This window comes from Propithecus coquereli, unplaced genomic scaffold, assembly GCF_000956105.1.
Source record: "Propithecus coquereli isolate 6110/MARCELLA unplaced genomic scaffold, Pcoq_1.0 Scaffold351, whole genome shotgun sequence".
Lineage (NCBI taxonomy): Eukaryota > Metazoa > Chordata > Mammalia > Primates > Indriidae > Propithecus > Propithecus coquereli.
Window position 1 is genome coordinate 2293391 of NW_012149186.1, and position 19916 is coordinate 2313306.

At 40.5% G+C, this 19916-nt stretch overlaps 1 protein-coding gene across 1 annotated transcript in view; it reads left to right on the forward strand.

Annotated features, from left to right (window-relative positions):
* Positions 1-1110: 1110 nt before the first annotated feature.
* WAPAL (wings apart-like homolog (Drosophila)) overlaps positions 1111-19916 on the forward strand; it is a 106843-nt gene continuing 88037 nt past the window's right edge. The window contains exons 1-2 of the mRNA XM_012651256.1: positions 1111-1569; positions 4274-4794. Coding sequence (XP_012506710.1) covers positions 4296-4794 — 499 coding nt within the window. The 5' untranslated portion in view covers positions 1111-1569; positions 4274-4295. The remainder of the gene's footprint in view (positions 1570-4273; positions 4795-19916) is intronic.

Below are 19916 nucleotides of genomic sequence, written 5' to 3' on the forward strand. Positions count from 1 at the left end.
AGCAGGACTGCCTGAGTCCGATAAATCATACACCTCTCTTAGGGGGATCTAGAATACTGTTTTCCCATTGAAGCCTTAAAAAAAAAACAACTTCCCAATTTTCTGAATTAGGTAATACACTGACATGTAAAAAAACCTCAAAAGGGTATGCAGGGAAAAAGAAATACTCTTGCCTTCCATCATCCGCCAGCTCCCTGTCCTCCCCAAAGGCAATCACCGGTTCATTTATTTAAACTTTTTATTATGGAAAATTTCAGATATACAAGTAGAGAGACTGATAGGATTAGCGCAAGTGTTCGCATCACGCTTCGTCAACAATGAAAAACATTCCTCCAGCTTTATTCTCCACTGCCCCCCCACTCCCCAGTTTTCCTAGGCGTATTCTAAAGTAAATTCCAGACACCAGATCATTTTATGTCAAAACTTTAGCATGGTTTTTAATGATCACATTACCGTTATCACACCTAACAAGGTTAATGATAAATCCTTAACACCATCCAATATTCTCGGGGTCACTTTTAACGGGTGAGGGGCAGACGGAAGAACTCCAGGGTGAGGACCGAAGGGTTGGGGGTGGGGCGCAAAAAACGCCGGGGCAGACACCAATCGCGGCCGCGGCGGTCGGGTGTTCGGCGTCCCGCGCCTCTGCGTTCCTGCCGTTGTTATCTGCTCCAGGCCAGGACCGGTCATGCCGGGTCGAGGGAGGCCCTGAGCCGCAAGCTCCCCGCCTTCCTGCTCCCGGGCTGCGGCCCCTGCAGGCCCCGCGCAGCTGCACAACCCAGGGTCCCCAGACACCGGCGGGTCCCTGGAGGGGAAACGATTGATACAGCTGCCTGCACTGCGCCCACCGCCCACCCTCGCGGCACCTGCGTCTCCCAGCGGAGCCGGGAGCTGGACGCGGCTCCCGAGCCTAGGCGGGCGAGGCCCGAGGCCACCTCGCCGCCCGCCGCCCTGTCCCCCTCCAGGTTCTCAGCACCACGACCTCGAGGACCGGGACTACAACTCCCGTCGGGCCCCGCGGCTGGGCCAATGGCGGGCGCCGGAGCATGCGGAGCGCGGCGCCTGCGCGGCGGTTTGAGTAAGCGGCCGCGCGATTGGCTGCGGGGTCGGGCGGCCGCGCGGGGCCTGTGGGAAGCGGAGTGACGGAGCGAGCGGCTGTTGGAGGAAGGAGGTGGGGGCCGGGAGCGCAAATGGCGTTGAGATGGTTCAGGGCCCTGTTCAAACTCCAGCGCTGACCATTCACTGGCGGAAGCGGCGGCGTAGGAGGCGGTGGCGGCCCAGTGGGGGCACGTAGCGGGCTCCGGCACCAGCTCCGGCGGCGGCGGCGGCCAGGGAGGGCTAGGCCCGGGCCCGGCCGGCGGCGCTCGAGGCGGGGAGGGAAGTTGCGGGGCCGCCGCTCCTCCCCCCCTCCAGCGGGCTTCCTATTTACCGAAAGCGGAGCCCCTTGCCTCCCTTGGCGCTCCAGCCGGTCCTGCTCTCCGGCGCGGGGCTCCCGCGTCCGCCCGTGGGCCGTTGGGAGCGGGAGAGGCGGAGGCGGCCCGTGGCCAAAGCACCCGCCAGGCGCCGAGGGTAAGTGAGGTGTCGGGCGGCTGCCTAGGCCGGGTGCGAGCCAAGGAGGGTAGGGGAGCCAGGGAGCTGGAGGGGGCGATGGAAGTCTCACTGCCTTGCCCACCCGGCCTCTGAGGAAGTTGGGCAGGGGGACGAACTGAAGAACTCTTTTTTCCTCTTGTATTTTCCTTTTTTTGAGTTCTTTTTCGGGCGGCTACTGATTGACTTCCCTCCCCAAACCCAGTCAAGTGTGTTGATTTCAGCCCAGAGTTCTTTCCCGTGGTTTCCTCCGCCCCTGGCCGCCACCGGGGCCTTGCAGTGCCCTAGGGATTCGGTGGCAGAGGCTTCCGGGGCGTCGAAAGCAATATCCCTTTCTTGGGCGGTGGGGGTAGGGAGGAGAAAAGTTGCGTGAGCTTCCAGCCCGAGGGGCCCTCCTCTTCCACTGCCTCCTGGCTCACCGGCCGCCCCCAGATGAGGATTTCTGGGTGGTTAAATTTCGCCCTTAAAGCCCCTGGAAACTGGGGAGACGCTAGCTTTGGGTGGAAGTTAAGTGCGAAGGCTTTTTTTGTCTGTAATAACCCCAGCTCACTTTCCTCAAAATTCGACCTGACTTTGGGCTGAGGCAGAGGCGTAACGACTGAAAAGATCTAGTCGTGAATCATTCTTTCCTTTTTAGTTAGGACGGTTTTGGGAGTTCGAAGCCTGATCAGGCAAGATAGCTTGTGTACTTAAAATATAATGTCAAATATGTCTGCACACTTGTTTTCGAGTTTATTAGTACTTTACGCTTAGATAATGCCATTTTAAAAGTCTGCTGACTTTTTAAAAAAGACATTGTGGGAAACGATAAAGACAATCAAAAGTAGGGAATATTATATAATGAATTCCCATGTACCCATCGTTTGGATTCAGCAGTTATTAACTCCTAACCAAGCTTATTTCATCTATACACTTCCCATTCCTTGATGTTGGAAAATTGCTGACGTTATTTCATCGATATTTCAGTATATATTTGTAAAAGGCATGGACTCTTTTTTGATAAACAAATTTTCTTACCAGACTTAAAATAATTAACTCCTTAGTATCAGATATTCATCTGCAGACTTTAAACTTTTAACAGTGAATGCTTTATGATTCTAGGACCATTTTTCCGAGTTTTTCTGACGTTCGCTTAAAGGAGCTCAAGTCTAGATTTTTGGTTTGGCCTTTAGTCAGCATTTTTAGATGATTACCACGTAAATGTATCCAAAATAGTCCAGCTTTGTTGGTGTATATGTATATATAGGTCTGCAGATCTCTACTTTACATCCTTGAAGGAATGAAGAGAATGAATTTATTTTGTTGTCCTGGTAGCTGCCTAGTGTAGTTTTGTTTAGGTTATACTTAACAAGAAAGACAATAAAATGCGTTAGATCTACAGTAGAAAGGGAGATAAATCTCCCTCAGGAAAACTATTTTCTGGTAGCACAGATGTGTATGATGACTGTATTTTTTTGTCAAATTAGAATTGGCTTCTTACTGAACATGGGGCAGGGGGAATTCTCCACGGAGTATACATAAAACTAATTTGGACAATGATTCATTGTAAGTTGTAAGAATTTAAGTTAATAAAGGGAAAACATTAAAAGTATAGATGAAAACATATTCAAAAGTATAGGTCAAGTATTACTTCAATTGTTGTAAGTTTCAAAATAATGAAGTTTTTCAAGCCACTAGACGATTGTTCATTTTTTTTAGTTGTATTTGATGTATTGATATTTAAACTGTCAGTCAGAGTGTAAGAAATGGATAAGGATTGATAGTGTTCAGAAAGTACTGTTTAACTTGTTTTTAAAAATGTTTAACTCTTGATTTACTGCCCTGAAAAATTTTTTGTCTTACCTGATTATTATGTGGTAATAATCAGATAAGTCAGATGAATTGATTGGTCATTTATAAATTGGAGAGGAAAATAAAGGTTGCTTGCTTCTATTCCTGTAGTAATCCATGGAACTGGGTGATATGCTGGAGTTCACCAGCTCCAGAAAATGTAACTCAGCAAATGAGCACAGCACTATAGGGACAAGGAAGGGAGAATAAGGATGGTTTCTTGCGCTTGGGAAATGACCACCTAAGGAATATTTTTTAAATCACAGTCCAGATTATATTACACCAAGAATCAGAATCTTCAAGGTTGGGTTAAAAGCTGTAAGTTGTACTACATAAGAAAATAGCACCATTTTTCTGACCTTTTTTCTCATAAGTGCTGTGAAATTTCAAAGAGCTAAATTTAGTCAACTATTTGACATTCCTGCGATCCTGAAAAAAATTAACATTTGGTGCTTAAAATTTTAAATTAGGGGTAATTACCCAATTCAGATTATTTTTTTAAGGTGAAAATGTTTATTAGAATAGTTGATTCGTTTGGAACTTCAAAAACATGTTTCATTATAAGTTCATTTTATGGATGTTGTATTATAAATTGGTTTGTCGTTTTTTTACTTTGTAAGGAGTGTATGAATATGTACTCACTGTAAAAAAAAAAGTTGACATGTGGAAGCATATAGAGTAGAAAATGAGCCTCTTTATCCCCTTCCTCATACTTATTTAATCATTTTTAAAGGTTTGAATAGTGAATGTCAAAAAGTCATATAGGGGAGAATCCCTGGTTTCTTATTTTTATATGTAGTGTTTAACACTTGTTAAGTATTTATGATTATATATTTCCTTAAATTTTTTTTCACAGAGAATATGAAACAGGTGTCAAAATGACATCCAGATTTGGGAAAACATACAGTAGGAAAGGAGGAAATGGCAGTTCAAAATTTGATGAAGTCTTTTCCAACAAACGGACAACCCTTAGCACAAAATGGGGAGAGACCACATTTATGGCTAAATTAGGGCAGAAGCGACCCAATTTCAAACCAGATATCCAAGAAATTCCGAAAAAACCTAAAGTGGAAGAAGAAAATACTGGAGATCCTTTTGGATTTGATAGTGATGATGAGTCCCTACCAGTTTCTTCAAAGAATTTAGCCCAGGTTAAGGGTTCCTCTTATTCAGAATCTAGTGAAGCTGCTCAGCTGGAAGAAGTCACTTCAGTACTTGAAGCTAATAGCAAAAGCAGTCATGTGGTGGGTGAAGACAGTGTTGTATCTGATAAATGCTTACCTTTGGAGGATACTTTGCTTGGGAAAGAAAAGAGCACAAACCGAATCTTAGAAGATGATGCAAGCATAAGTAGCTGTGCTAAATTAATGACTTCAGGTAAGTTTTGATTTTCTTTATTCTGAGCCAAGAAGGCTTTGTACAAGCAATTTATTTAAATGATTTAAATTCTAAAATATATATAACTTGTGTTTTCTTTCTGCATTTATGGTTGAGGACTATTGATAGTTTTGTAAAAGAGATTGAAGAATTTTAAAGAAACCGGCGGACGCGGTGGCGGGGTGGCTCACAGCTGTAATCCTAGCACTCTGGGAGGCCGAGGCGGGCGGATTGTTTGAGCTCAGGAGTTCGAAACCAGCCTGAGCAAGAGCGAGACCTCGTCTCTACTAAAAATAGAAAGAAATTAATCAGACAACTAAAAATATATAGAAAATATTAGCCGGGCATGGTGGCGCATGCCTGTAATCCCAGCTACTCGGGAGGCTGAGGCAGAAGGATCACTTGAGCCCAGGAGTTTGAGGTTGCTGTGAGCTAGGCTGACGCCAGGGCACTCACTCTAGCCCGGGGAAAAGAGTGAGACTCTGTCTCAAAAAAAAAAAAAAAAAAAAAAGAATTTTAAAGAAACCAATTGGGTGTCGAAATTTAAACAACTTGGATATTAATATTTCTAGACTATTACCCAGGGTACATTTTGGGAACAGTCTTTTATAAATCCCTAACCTCAATTCCAATAACAAACATCTCTTTTTGTTGTGTTGGAATTACACAGTATCTCATTTCTATTACTGTTGAGATTTGGATGATTACTGATAATGAAAATGAGATGAGCGTTTACAGTGAGGATTAGGTAGGAATGTTAGAACTTTTCTCCAAAACGAGTTCAGAAAGATTAAGGAAGTATTGAGTGGAGACAGTAAAGAATTGAACTTACTGCAAATTGAGATTAGTTTGAAGTCTGGGGCTAATAGCAACTTGTATTGATAGATTTTAATCCACAAAACTTGTATGTAAATTTGTAAATATGAGGTCTAGTATTCTTGTCTAAAACAATATTTTGTTAGTTAATACCCCCCACTCACTTCTGTAAGGGGTTTGATAAATGATAATGGTGAAGGTGCAATTAACTAAAAGACTGAAGAGCTAAGATTGAAGGTGGCAGGGTAGAGGTGGGGCAGGAGCCACCCAGCAGCAGTAGGATTAGGATGGCACTATGAATATAATGAAAATAAACGTTGGTTCTTGACGACTTGGCAAAGTTTAGCAATAATGAAAGGTTATATAGATCTCATGTTTTGAAAGGAAGCAAAGTGAAAACTTTCCTAGCACTTAAGAGGAATTGGAGGCTTAATATGAGGCACATCAAATAGTACAATGGGCTGTGCCTTGCATAGTTTTACTAAAAATGCTGAGCATTTTTTACTTTTTTCTCACCCTTGGATGAGAGGATGAGCCAGCTGTTATTGTCATTCCCTTGATCCTCTGGGTTAATTCTAATTTGGCTGTCCTTACTGCTTTGCCCACATTTCTCCTAAAACATTGTTTATGAGTTAAGGCTAGTTTAAATTTTCGTTAAAAAGAACAACATAAAACTGTTGCCAGGTCAGCTCCTAAAAATGTATTATAATCATAGGACTTTTGAGTTAAAATCAATTTTAACTTAGTTCTCCTCATTTTATAGATGAGGCTCACAGAGGTTAAGTGTCCAAGGTCAGCTAGTGGCAAAATTGGAACAAGATTCATTTGTTGATTTTCAGTGTTATTGAGCACCTACTGTTTGTCAGACCACTGTGTGAGACTGGGAATGCAGTTCCACTTGAGTTATCTAGTGTTTTTACTGCCATTTCTTGTTTCCAGGCAGTTAATCTACAATGTGGGGCAAGTAGGCTGGAGGAAGGTGAAGCTGGGCAGGTGGTGGAGGTGCTCAAGGAAGGCTGACACTGGCTTCACTATGTGTTGTCTTTTGGGGAATCGGGTGTCATTGGCAGGCAGAGGACCTGGTGGCAGAGGGTATTAATAAGAATGAATGTTTAGGTAAGGGGGAATAGGAATGTGGAAGTTAAATATAGGCAGCAATTGCTCATGTAGCTTTGCTGATGATATTTCTCTATATATGTCCAAACTGCTGTTGGAAGTTGGTTGGTGGGGACCTGGAAAAACAGTTTTTTGGTAGAATGAGATAATAGCGTCCCAGTCTAATGTAGCCAGATTGTAGTTCTGGTACTGATACTGTGAATCCAAACTCCATTATCATGGGTTTGTGAGGAGAAAATGGATACTAAAACAGATAAATAGGTGATTCCCTCTTCCTCCTTCACAGAAGGGACCCATAGTGAGAAGGGAGTGGTGTAGCACTGTGAATATTTCTTTTTTTCCTCCTCTTCCTTGGCCACCCAGAGCTGCAACAACCCTGACAGGGCAGTTCCCTGTAGGATAAGAAGCAAACTTTGAGGAAGTGCATGTAATTTTGCTTTTAATTTTTATTTATTTATTTGTACTCTTGTTAGTGGTAGAAGTGTATTTAATTTTCATAGCAGTCTTATCCTTTCCCTAATGTGTGCAAATTAGTTATTCTTATGAACCATTTATTAATTTGTATGTTGGTTATATTTGTGGGAATGCTTTTGTATTTTATGATTTTTTTTTTTTTTTTAAAGACTCCCTCCTTTACATTTTGGACATTTCCCTTGTGTCTAGACTCTTTTCTTACATTATGTCTGTCAGATTGTGATTGCCTTTTCTCTCTTGGAAAGCCTTGTAGTTTTAGTTGAAATTTAGAAACCCAAACCTAAGTTTTTGATAAAACAGGTCTATAAATCTTAAGTGGTTCCTAACTTTTTTCTTTAGGGGCCTTTCTGAGAATGATAAAGTTTTGAATTTTTTTCTCCAAATACAAGCACTTGTGTACTTACTTGGGTGTCAGAAACCTTAGCAGTCTTTTGCAAGTCATGTTCAGGCATTTTATTTAAGAACCTGTTAGCAATTTTATCAATAATTTGTTTAAAGTGCACGGGTTAAGTTCTGTTGTATCCTTCCAATAGAATATCCCTGTTCTTTCATACCATTTTTTGCCGTAGAATTATATCACATCAGTGAAAAGGGCTTATCCAAGCTCAGAATCACCATATCATTTGTCCTGGCATTATGTTTTTAAGTGCATCTCTTTCTCTGTAGGGAAATATATGGTAAATCCTTTGACACTATTAAAATTCTTTCTCTTTAGTACTTTTGAAAAAAATTGTGGCTCATTTGAAGAGGAAACTAGGGATGAGGTCATGATAAAAGTAATGGTTGCCATTTTCCAAACAGATGCTTTTGATGGATAAGGGAACCAGAAGCAAGATTATAGACTGACTGAATACTATAGGGAAGGGTTGAGTTGCAGAAATGTTCTAATCCTTAATTTAAACAATAACAAGAAAACTTTTATGATGAAATTTTTCAGACATACAAAAATAAAATAGTATAAGAACCTCATGTACTCAACAGTTGTTAGTATATGGCAAATCTTGTTTCGTCGGTTTCACACTCTCTCCACCTCCCATCCTTTACCCCCAGATTGTTTTAAAGCAAATTCAGGATTTTTATTTTCATCTGCAAACACTTCCCTATTTAATCTATAAATTTAAAAACAAAAGATTCCGATTGCAGTTGCTATTAAAGCCATTGAGTTCTTGGCCAGATGTGCCACTTAAGAATGACTGTTAGCTGGAGCTAAAAGTTCACCCTTCTAAGAGATCTTTTATTCTTTAAAGTTTGGAATCCAGGGCAGTGTGTATTAGATGTAAAAGAAGGCTTCTCTTGCCCTTTATGTGAGGCTACTTCCATTTTCTGTCTTTTTGCTGTCTGCTACGGGTTTTTAATCTGGACTAAAGTGTGCAAAGACTTATATTTCTGCTTGTTACACTTTGCCAGCCAGCTGGGATTCAGTCTATGTACCCTGCCAAATATTGAAATAACTACAGCATAGGCTCTTAATTTGCGTGACTAGTTTTGTAGCCAATAAATTTTTTTCATTTGCTTAAAGCTATAATGAGTATTTATGTAAGTTAGAGGGATGGTTTTGTCAGGAAATTATGAACTTTGATTTAGAACTGAAGGTGATGTTTAGAAAGGGAAATAAATGAATTGTTCTGTTACTGAAAGCTTAAAGTAGGCCAAGAACTTGTGACCTGAGATGAGATTGTCATCTACTTGTTGGATAAAGTACAGGTGATTAAGGAGGATTATTTTTAAAGATGCTGAAAGGATAATATCAGCAAGAGTTACTTGCCTTTATTTGTTGAATATATTTGTTGTATAGAATATATTTAAGTTATACCTCAAATCAGCTGCTTTTTAAGAGAAGTGGATAAGAGACTTAAAAATTTAAGTTCCTACTTTTACATACCAGTTGATCCTTAATCACAACCCAGTAAAGCAAGCTTTATTCCCATTATATAGAGGGTAAAGCACAGTTCAGAGGTTGAATAACTTGAACTATTAAGTGAAAGCTCTGTGAAACATCCAAAGTGTTCTTTTTCGTACAGTGCTGCTGTATGCTGATATGAATGAGATTAATTTTGTCATATTCAAAGCTATATATTTAAAAGAGACTGTCCACATAAGATCAGTTTTCTCTTGATGTTGGAAATAAGTTATTTTTACAAGGGATAAATTATGGATTCCTTCTTGTCTCTAAGTTATTTTCTTTTTAATAAGAATGATGGCCAAACTATTCTTAATATTACTGAATAAAGCTGACTTTAATTTTACAGATAATATCTTCCACTTTTTAATTTTTTTGTGTGTGTATACAAATGGAAATTAAACAATATGCATATTCTGAAAGGGGCACTATAATTTTAAATAAATTCATTTTGTTTTAAAGCAGAAATTCTACTTATAAAAGATTTTCTGAGTAAAAGGATGATCATTCTCAAGGTTTGAGCATTAATAAAAGCATGGGAGACCACCAACAGCTTTCTCCTCAGATCCAGGTTGAATACCAGCCATGGGGTAATATATGAAAACTGTAAATATAGTCGTTGCTCTCTAGGAATAGAGAGCTGTTGACTTCTATTGGTCATGATGAATAACCAGCTTTAAACACAATGACAATACGTTTATATAAGATTTTATGCTTTTCAGAGCATTTTCCACATGGATACTTTTAGAATTTTAGAGTCCGATGATACTTCATGAATTTTTCTGGTCCAGCCCTTGTGCCTTTAGGAAATGGTTCTCAACTTTTGTAGACTCCTGATGGTAGAGGAAAATGAATTTGTTCATAGGAAAGTCTGGGGGATACTTTGTTTGCAACCATCCAGTTATTATTTTAGTGTCTATGAACAAGATGGACTCAGTCTTTTTCACATTCTGGTGGGGAAGACAATAAAGAATAATGAATGTGCTGAAAATTTGGAAAAATACAGGGTCTGTGGGAGTGTGTAATAGGCTTATTCACCTGGTCTGGGGGTGGGAGTTTGTAGGCTAGGCTGACATTGTAGGCAAGGCTAACCTGCAACATGTTGGTGCATTGAGAAAGGATGAAAGTGGCAGAGCTTGGTGACATGAATGATGAGGAAGAAGGAGACATCAAGAGTGATTCCAGGGACCAGGTGTGGTGGTTCACGCCTGTAATCCTAGCACTCTGGGAGGCCGAGGTGGGAGGATCACTTGAGCTCAGGAATTAAAGACCAGCCTGAGCAAGAGCAAGACCCAGACCCCATCTTTACTAAAAATAGAAAAAATTGCCAGGCAACTAAAAATAGAAACAAAAAGATTAGCTGGGGTTGGTGCTGAGTAGCGGGTGCCTGTAGTCCCAGCTACTCGGGAGGCTGAGGCAGAAGGATCGCTGGAGCCCAGGAATTTGAGGTTGCTGTGAGCTAGGCTGATGCCAGGGCACTCTAGCCTGGGCAACAGAGCGAGACTCTGTCTTAAAAAAAAAAAGTGATTCCTAGGTATGTCACATAAGCAACTGAGCAGACGGTAGTGTCATTTACTGAGGTAGGGAACATTTTGATGAAAAGTTTGAGTTCGGTTTTGGGAACATTGGCTTTGAGATGTTTGTGAGATATGTTTAAGTGGCCGATTTGCTGGGATGAAGCTGAGATAAGTCTTGATTAGAAATGATAAAATTGAAATTCAGTATAAGATGTTATTTGAAAATATAGAATTAGGGCTGGTTGCAGTGATTTACGCCTGTAATCCTGGCACTCTGGAGGATGAGGTGGGAAGATTGCTTGAGCTCAGGAGTTTGAGACCAGCCTGAGCAAAACCGAGACCCCGTCTCTACAAAAAATAGAAAAATCAGCCGGATGTGGTGGCGTGTGCCTCTAGTCCCAGCTACTTGGGAGGCTGAGACAAGAGGATCGCTTGAGCCTAGGACTTTGAGGTTGCAGTGAGCTATGATGACACTACTGCACTCTATCTAGGGCATCAGAGCAAGACTCTGTCTCAAAAGAAAAAAAAAAAAATGTAGGATTAGATGAAGTCATTGAGGAGAGTGTAGGTGGAAAAAGTACTAGGACTGTGCTGTGAAGAACTTCCAATACTAATGGATAGAGAGAAGAAGAAGAAACTAGAATAGGAAATTAAATAAGAGCAGGCAGAGCTGCTAGAGGGAAATCAAAGAAATGATTTGTTATAGAAGCCAGCAGGAAAGTGTTACAGAAAGGATCAACTGAATCAAAATGCTGCTGCAAAGTCAACTAAAAGGAGGACTGCAAAGCAGCCACTGAATTTGCATCTTGGATTGGAGTGGTCTGAGGAGTGAGGAAATGGGGATAGCAAGTGTTTACAACTTGTTAGAAGTTTGAAGGAGAGAAGAAAAAGGGCAGCTAGAGGGATATGAGGGGTTCTGGAAGGTTTAATGCCTGGAAGAGTCTTGAGGCATGAGATCCAAAGCACAGGAGAGAGTGGTCTTGAAAGAAGAGATGCTGCGTTTCCTGGATAGGAGGAAAGGTGGAGAAAAATGTGAGCTTAGTGGGAGGTTGGAAGATAAAGCGGTTTATGGCTGAAAGCTTTTTAAATTTTTTTCATAAAGTGACAGAAGAGGTTATTTCTGAAAGGGAGAAAGAAGGGCAGGGTAACTTGGGGGATTGAAGGGAGCAGGAAAGGGTTCAGACAGATGTTAACCTAATTTGGAAGAGCAGGCTGTCTAGAGAGAAAGTAGAATTTCTGGACACTATTGGGGCCTTAGTTGAAGTTGATATTACTAAAAACTCATGGTCACTAATCTACCCATTGTGAGTATGGTTTTCCCCCACCTTTAGTAGGCTCCGTTATCCAGAATCTGCACAGAATGTAGAATAGGATAATTAGAATTCTGCTCAGTTGGCATTTTGTTAGCATGTGGAATGAAGAGATAGAGAAGGAAGAGAATTTAGGATATTGCCCAGAGAGTGATTGAGGTGATGGATTGTGGAATTTAAACAGTTTAGCACCCAGACAAGGCTGATAGATAGTAGAAAGGAGAGAAGAGAGGCAGTATATTGAGAGTCTTGTTAAATAAAACTCAAGAATAAGAGTACTGGAATAAGCACATTGCATGGTTGTAGGCAGTGGGTTATCTGATTTTAGTATTTAAGAGGTGAAGTGTTTTAGGGCATGACAGATTTCTAGATGAAACTGGAAACTGGTATATGAGGTGGAATGTGGGTGGGAGAAGATTGTCGATGATGAGATAAGGTTAAAGAACTGGGAGGTCAAAGGGTTGGAATTTGTATGATAGCAAAACTGGAGAGTAGACTATAAATGTAGTGTAAGTAAATGAAGGGTGAATAAGAGGTTGTTGGATGATAGATATTAGGAAGATGGTAACTAGCTAGATGGGACAAGACACAAAAGAAGGGGCTTTTATAATAGGTCGAAGGAATAATCTGGAGAGTCAGCGTGCCAGTGACCCCAAACCATCCTGCTCTGAGATGGTAGGAAGGGCTGCAGGAGAAGAGGCACCTTTAGTCAAGTGTCAGCTGGGGCAGGGAAGTAATAGAATGAACCCCAGGTATGTGCATGTTGGGTTATGCTGATGACTGAGACCTGGGTACTCATGTGGGAAAGAAATACAGATATGAGAATTAGAGTGTAGGAGAAGGTAGGTGACAAGCTGTGTTTTATATTTTGGATCATGACAGGTCCATTATGAGAATTAGAGTGTAGGAGAAGGTAGGTGACAAGCTGTGTTTTATATTTTGGATCATGACAGGTACATTATGAGTATTAGAGTGAAGGAGAAGGTACTCCACAGTATAGGACAAGCTGTGTTTATATTTTGGATCATGACCCAGAGAAGCAGATGAGAGTCGTGGCTTTGGCACCACATTTTCCTGAAGTTGTGGTTATAAACCTTTTTGGTTCACACATCACCTGAAAAGTTTTCAAAACTGTCTCCCATTTCATACATTTTACCCTCTGTCATATATATTTGAAGTTCATGGTTGTATCAGTCATGGTCCCAACTGGAAACAGGTGGCATGCCCAAATTAGAGTGATACGAGGATTTGTTTATAAAGGGGCTGTTTACAAAGGTGTGGGATGAATGTAGGAAAACCACAAGGGATGGTGCCCTAGCCCTGTTATCACCCAGGCCCAAAGGGCAAGGGATTACCTGGGCTGTGCAGGGAAGGTCTCCTTAAGAGGAGCAGTGTCCTCTTGTTGAAGAGCCTGGAGGGATAAAATACTGGAGCCTAACTCTCCTCCTTTTCTTTGTCCTGCTGGAATTCCTCCTGGGTAGAACCCAATGGAAGCCTGAGAGTAAGGAAACCTTTTGATACAGATCAGCCTCCTGGGGCTGAGGTCAAGTTGGAGAGAGGATCTAGAAGGACAAATGGAAGATATCTGGTACGATATCTGGTACAATATCTGAGAAAAAACATTGTAGGGTTCTATGGGAATGTCTGCAGTTATGTAACCACTGCACCACCCTTGAGATATAGACTATTTCCGTCACCATCACCTTAAAAAGTTCTCTTATGCTTCTTCACGGTCAGTCCCTTCTTTCCACCTCTAACCCTTGGCTTCCTCTGATCTATTTTCTGTCCCCATAGTTTTGTCTTTTCATAATGTCATATACATGGGATCATATAGTGTGTAGACTTTTAAAATCTGTTTTCTTTCATTTAGCATAATGCTTTTAAGAGTATCACATGCTTTTGCATGTCAGCAGTCCCATTCCTTTTCATTTTTTTTTTTTTTTTTTTTTTGAGACAGAGTCTCACTCTTTTGCCTGGGCTAGAGCGAGTGCCGTGGCGTCAGCCTAGCTCACAGCAACCTCAAACTCCTGGGCTCAAGCAATCCTTCTGCCTCAGCCTCCCAGGCAGCTGGGACTACAGGCATGCGCCACCATGCCCAGCTAATTTTTTCTATATANTTTTAGTTGTCCGATTAATTTCTTTCTATTTTTAGTAGAGACGGGGTCTTGCTCTTGCTCAGGCTGGTCTCGAACTCCTGAGCTCAAACGATCCGCCTGCCTCGGCCTCCCAGAGTGCTGGAATTACAGGCTGGAGTGTTCATTTTTAATGCAATTATTTTCTTATTGAAATCTGAGTTCTTTTTATATTCTGGATGTAGCTTCTTTAGCTGATATATTTGTTGTAGATACTATCTTCAAGTCTGTGGCTTGTGACTGCATTCTCTTAATGGTGTTTTTTGTCGAGCTGAAGTTATTCTCATTTTATCAAATATTTATTTTATAACAAGGGAGCGAGCATACCCTCTTCATAGGCATCATCATCTTTGTTGGACAGATTTAGTTGATCTTTAATGCTCTTGTTCATCAGTCCTTTCAGTTGCTTTGAATTTGAATGATTTCCTCACATTAAATAAGTTTGTTCCTTCTTCTCATGACAGCCACTCAGATAGTTAAAGGCAGCATACGTATAATGGCAGCTCCTGCCACTCCCATTAAACCTTTCTAGTTACCTCAACTATTTCAAGAGTTTGATGTCTGAAGCCACGTTGTCATCCATACAGACTTCTTAGAAGTCAAGGCTTTGTTTAAATTTATTCAGAATATCATGTGATAAACATTTGCCATTTTGCGTTAGATTTTTAACCTCTTCATCCAGATCTCTTCTGTTAATGTGGATTAAGATGGATTTATCTGCTTTAGTATTTCAATTTTTAAGCACTATCACTAGAGATAGTGTACTATAGTATAACCCGGTATGGGTCTTTTTATGAGGTCTCTTTTGGCCATTGGTTTAATTAGCAACCTTTCTTATAAGAAAGTGAAGTCATTATTTACAGAGGAGCATACAGTTATACAGAAGTATACATCTTTGTGTGTAAATTTGTATATATCTCCAGCTTTAATAAACATAAATTTGTAGTCAATCTTTGTTTTTTTTTTTTTTGAGAGACAGAGTCTTGCTCTGTTGCCCGGGCTAGAGTGCCGTGGCGTCAGCCTAGCTCATGGCAACTTCTGGGCTCAAGTGATCCTCCTGCCTCAGTCTCTGCAGTAGCTGGGACTACAGGCACTTGCCACCACGCCTGGCTAATTTTTCTATTTTTAGTAGAGACGAGATCTCACTCTTGCTTAGGCTGCTCTCGAACTCCTGAGTTCAAGCGATCCACCCGCCTCGGCCTCCCAGAGTGCTAGGATTACAGACGTGAGCCACCACGCCCGGCCCCATTCCTTTTTATTGCTGAGTAGTATTCCATTGTATATAAGTACCATGATCCATTTGCTAGGTGAAGGCCATTTGGATTGTTTCCAGTTTTTGGCAATTATGAATGAAGCTGCTATTATAAACATTCACATTTAGGTATTTGTGTAGACATATGTCATCATTTCTCTTGAATGAATACCTAGGTGTGGGATTGCTGGTCATGAAAATATTCATCTTAAATTTAAATACTTGCAAAGAATATAATTTCCTATAAATATTGCCATTTTAAAATAAAACATGCAATTTTTGTATCATAGTGATTTCTTTTAACTTTTATATTGTAAAATAAAACACACAGAGCACCACACAAAATATGTCTAGCTTAGTAAATTATTATAAGAGCAACACTCCTGTAACCACCATGTAGGTTATGAAATAGAACTGTGCCAGCCAGTTCAGAAGCTCTTGCATGCATCCCTTCCGCCTTCCTCACCCTCAAGGTAGCTGTTGTCCTATCCTTTATCATACTTACTTTCTTGCTTGCAAATGCCATAATTACTTGCTGTTCACTTTCATACATTAAAAAAATATGAGAACAAGCTCTTCTTTAATAGCCAGAAGATTTACAACACTCCTTTTTCTTTTTGAAATTGTATTTCTATCCAACTTCCCCTTTAGAATTTTATTCTAATGAATATAGTATTCGTTTAGTCTTTAGTGGACATCCTTTTCATAATTCTTGGCATGAAAATATATATATGCATTTGGATTTAAACTCTAAGAATTTTCTGTCACTATAATGCTCTCAACTATTTAAAAAATTATTGGGGCCTACATGGTGACCACAATTATTAGTGCATAATTGATCAAGCAATATGAATGCAATACATATTAAAGGTAAAATTTATTGGAAACGTACCTTTTAAGAGATGGGAGTTTTTCAGTTAGTTTATATGTGGATAAATATTGCTAGAATAAGAAAAGATTTTGGAACAAAGGTTTTGTCATCAATTCTATTCTTATTTTTTAATACATGTAAATATTGAGAAATCATAAATTGACAATAAGAATGGAAAGAGTTTTGTTATAACAGTTCCTTTTTTTTTTTTTTTAAAGACAAAGTCTTGCTCTGTTGCCCCTGGCTACAGTGCAGTGGCATGATCATAGCTCATTGCAACCTCAAATTCCTGGGCTCAAGCGATTCTCTTGCCTCAGCCTCCCAGGTAGCTGGGACCACAGGCACACACCCCCATGCCTGGCTAATTTTTCTATTTTTAGTAGAGACGGGGTCTTACCCTTCCTCAGGCTGGTCTCAGAACTCCTGAGCTCAAGTGATCCTCCTGCCTTGACCTCCCAGAGTGCTAGCAGTTTCTATTTGAATTCTTAAGTGCCAGAAATCATGAGGTAATAAAAAGTTAGTTTTAATAATGAACCAGTTTATTGGGTCTTTTCAATTTTGTGGAAAGCAATTAATGGAAACCACCTTACATGAAAGGATTTGTTACCCAGGCATGAGTTACTTAATTATGAAGCACAGAAACCAGCAATCTGTTGCATTCTTTCTTTATATGTCATGCCAGAGTTGTAGAAATGTACCATAATAAGATTAGGGATAGGTGAGTGATATGGCATTATTTGTAATGTAGGAGTGATTGATCCCTCAGGTGTGTTGGCAAATCAGTTTTTGGACCAGAATACATGTTGAGATTGGGGTGTGGAAATGAATTTCCTTAAAATGTATTTATACATACATGTTTTGGAAGATCTATGTGTGCCTCCAGGGGTATGTGTATCTAGTTTTTTTTTTTTCCCCTTAAGAGACAGGGTCTTGCTATGTTGCCCAGGCTGGCCTCCTGGGCTCAAGCAATCCTCCCACCTCAGCCTCCTGAGTAGCTGGGACTAAAGGCATGCACCACTGGGCACCACCATGCCCTGCATATGTGTATCTAGTTTGAAGAACTAATTGCCACCTGGAAGGGAGGCCCAAGGCCCACTGAGGAGTGGCTGGGGTGTGTGGTGTGTTTCCTGTTTTCCTACTGCTGCAAGCATAGGCTAGAGGTGAGGTGGCTTCAGCTGGAAGCCATAGGGAGCAGACATGCACCTCAGGGTGCCTATAAGCTGTGGCAGTTGTCAGGCTCTCCACAGGCTGTGTTGATGCGGGTGAGGGGAGGTTACATTAAACTTGGACTGTTGTGTGTAGTGGGCCCAGCTAAGTAGTACTTTTGAAAATTGTTTTTAGTTTACTGTTTTATCTTTAAAATTGCATGTAAATCTTGCATTTCATAGATATACTTTATAAAATATAAAAATATTTTAGATTACCAATTGAAATGCTTAAAACTTTTAAATACTTTTTACTTTTCAAATCTTTTTTTTTTCTAATTTTTTAAAAAATTATTTTTCCTCTTTTTTTTGAGACAGAGTCTCATGCTGTTACCCTGGGTAGGGTGCTGTGGCATCAGCCTAGCTCACAGCAACCTCAAACACCTGGGCTCAAGCCATCCTCCTGCTTCAGCCTCTGGAGTTGCTGGGACTACAGGCGTGGGCCATGTCGCCTGGCTAATTTCTCTATTTTTAGTAGAGACGGGGTCTTGCTCTTGCTCAGGCTGGTCTCGAACTCCTGAGCTCAAACGATCCGCCTGCCTCGGCCTCCCAGAGTGCTGGAATTACAGGCTGGAGTGTTCATTTTTAATGCAATTATTTTCTTATTGAAATCTGAGTTCTTTTTATATTCTGGATGTAGCTTCTTTAGCTGATATATTTGTTGTAGATACTATCTTCAAGTCTGTGGCTTGTGACTGCATTCTCTTAATGGTGTTTTTTGTCGAGCTGAAGTTATTCTCATTTTATCAAATATTTATTTTATAACAAGGGAGCGAGCATACCCTCTTCATAGGCATCATCATCTTTGTTGGACAGATTTAGTTGATCTTTAATGCTCTTGTTCATCAGTCCTTTCAGTTGCTTTGAATTTGAATGATTTCCTCACATTAAATAAGTTTGTTCCTTCTTCTCATGACAGCCACTCAGATAGTTAAAGGCAGCATACGTATAATGGCAGCTCCTGCCACTCCCATTAAACCTTTCTAGTTACCTCAACTATTTCAAGAGTTTGATGTCTGAAGCCACGTTGTCATCCATACAGACTTCTTAGAAGTCAAGGCTTTGTTTAAATTTATTCAGAATATCATGTGATAAACATTTGCCATTTTGCGTTAGATTTTTAACCTCTTCATCCAGATCTCTTCTGTTAATGTGGATTAAGATGGATTTATCTGCTTTAGTATTTCAATTTTTAAGCACTATCACTAGAGATAGTGTACTATAGTATAACCCGGTATGGGTCTTTTTATGAGGTCTCTTTTGGCCATTGGTTTAATTAGCAACCTTTCTTATAAGAAAGTGAAGTCATTATTTACAGAGGAGCATACAGTTATACAGAAGTATACATCTTTGTGTGTAAATTTGTATATATCTCCAGCTTTAATAAACATAAATTTGTAGTCAATCTTTGTTTTTTTTTTTTTTGAGAGACAGAGTCTTGCTCTGTTGCCCGGGCTAGAGTGCCGTGGCGTCAGCCTAGCTCATGGCAACTTCTGGGCTCAAGTGATCCTCCTGCCTCAGTCTCTGCAGTAGCTGGGACTACAGGCACTTGCCAGCACGCCTGGCTAATTTTTCTATTTTTAGTAGAGACGAGATCTCACTCTTGCTTAGGCTGCTCTCGAACTCCTGAGTTCAAGTGATCCTCCCACCTCAGTCTCCCAGAGTGCTAGGATTATAGGCATGAGCCCCCAATCCACCTGGCTAGTCACTGTTGTTTTCATTTTTATCAATACCAAAGCAAATTCTAGACATGGTATTTCGTCCGTAAGTATAATTCTTTAACTGATAAGGACTCCAGAAAAGCTAACTACATACCATTGTTACATTTTAAGGTACTTAATATGTAACTTTGGCATTTTTTTGTTTCAGCTTTTGAGTAGACAACTTTATGCAGGGTATAAAACTCAAGAAGGATAGGCATATCCTATGCAATATATCTAAATTGAATAATGGTACCAGATAAAATTATAGATGGGAATGAAGCTTGTATATCAACCATTACCATGTGTAATCAATAAACGATTTAATTCTCTTGAAAAAATAAAAACTCAAGAGGGATGAAAGAAAGTCTTTTCCCTTATCCCTCAGTCATTTGAATTCCTAAGGGCAGGGGCCTCCAATCTTTTTGGCACCAGGGACCAGTTTCATGGAAGACAATTTTTCCATGAGTGGTGATGGTGGGGAGGATTGAGGGGACCAGGAGACAGAGCTCAGGAGACTGTAAGTACAGATGAAGCTTCTCTTGTTCGCCTGCCTTTCACCTCCTGCTGTGTGGCCGCCGCCCCAAGTTTCATGGAAGGCAGATTTTCCACAGATGGGATAGGGATTAGGGGTGGCGGTGGAGCTCTGTGGATGGTAGTTGGGGATCGAAGCCTAAGGACATCTATATCTATAGTTAATATAGAGATGCCTCATTCTTTGTAAAAACTGCACAATACTCATGTGTGTGGCTGTATGATAATCTAATTAGTCTTTATTAGTATTTGTATTTTTTATGGTAGTGAAAATTAGGAAACAGTGTTGTGGTGA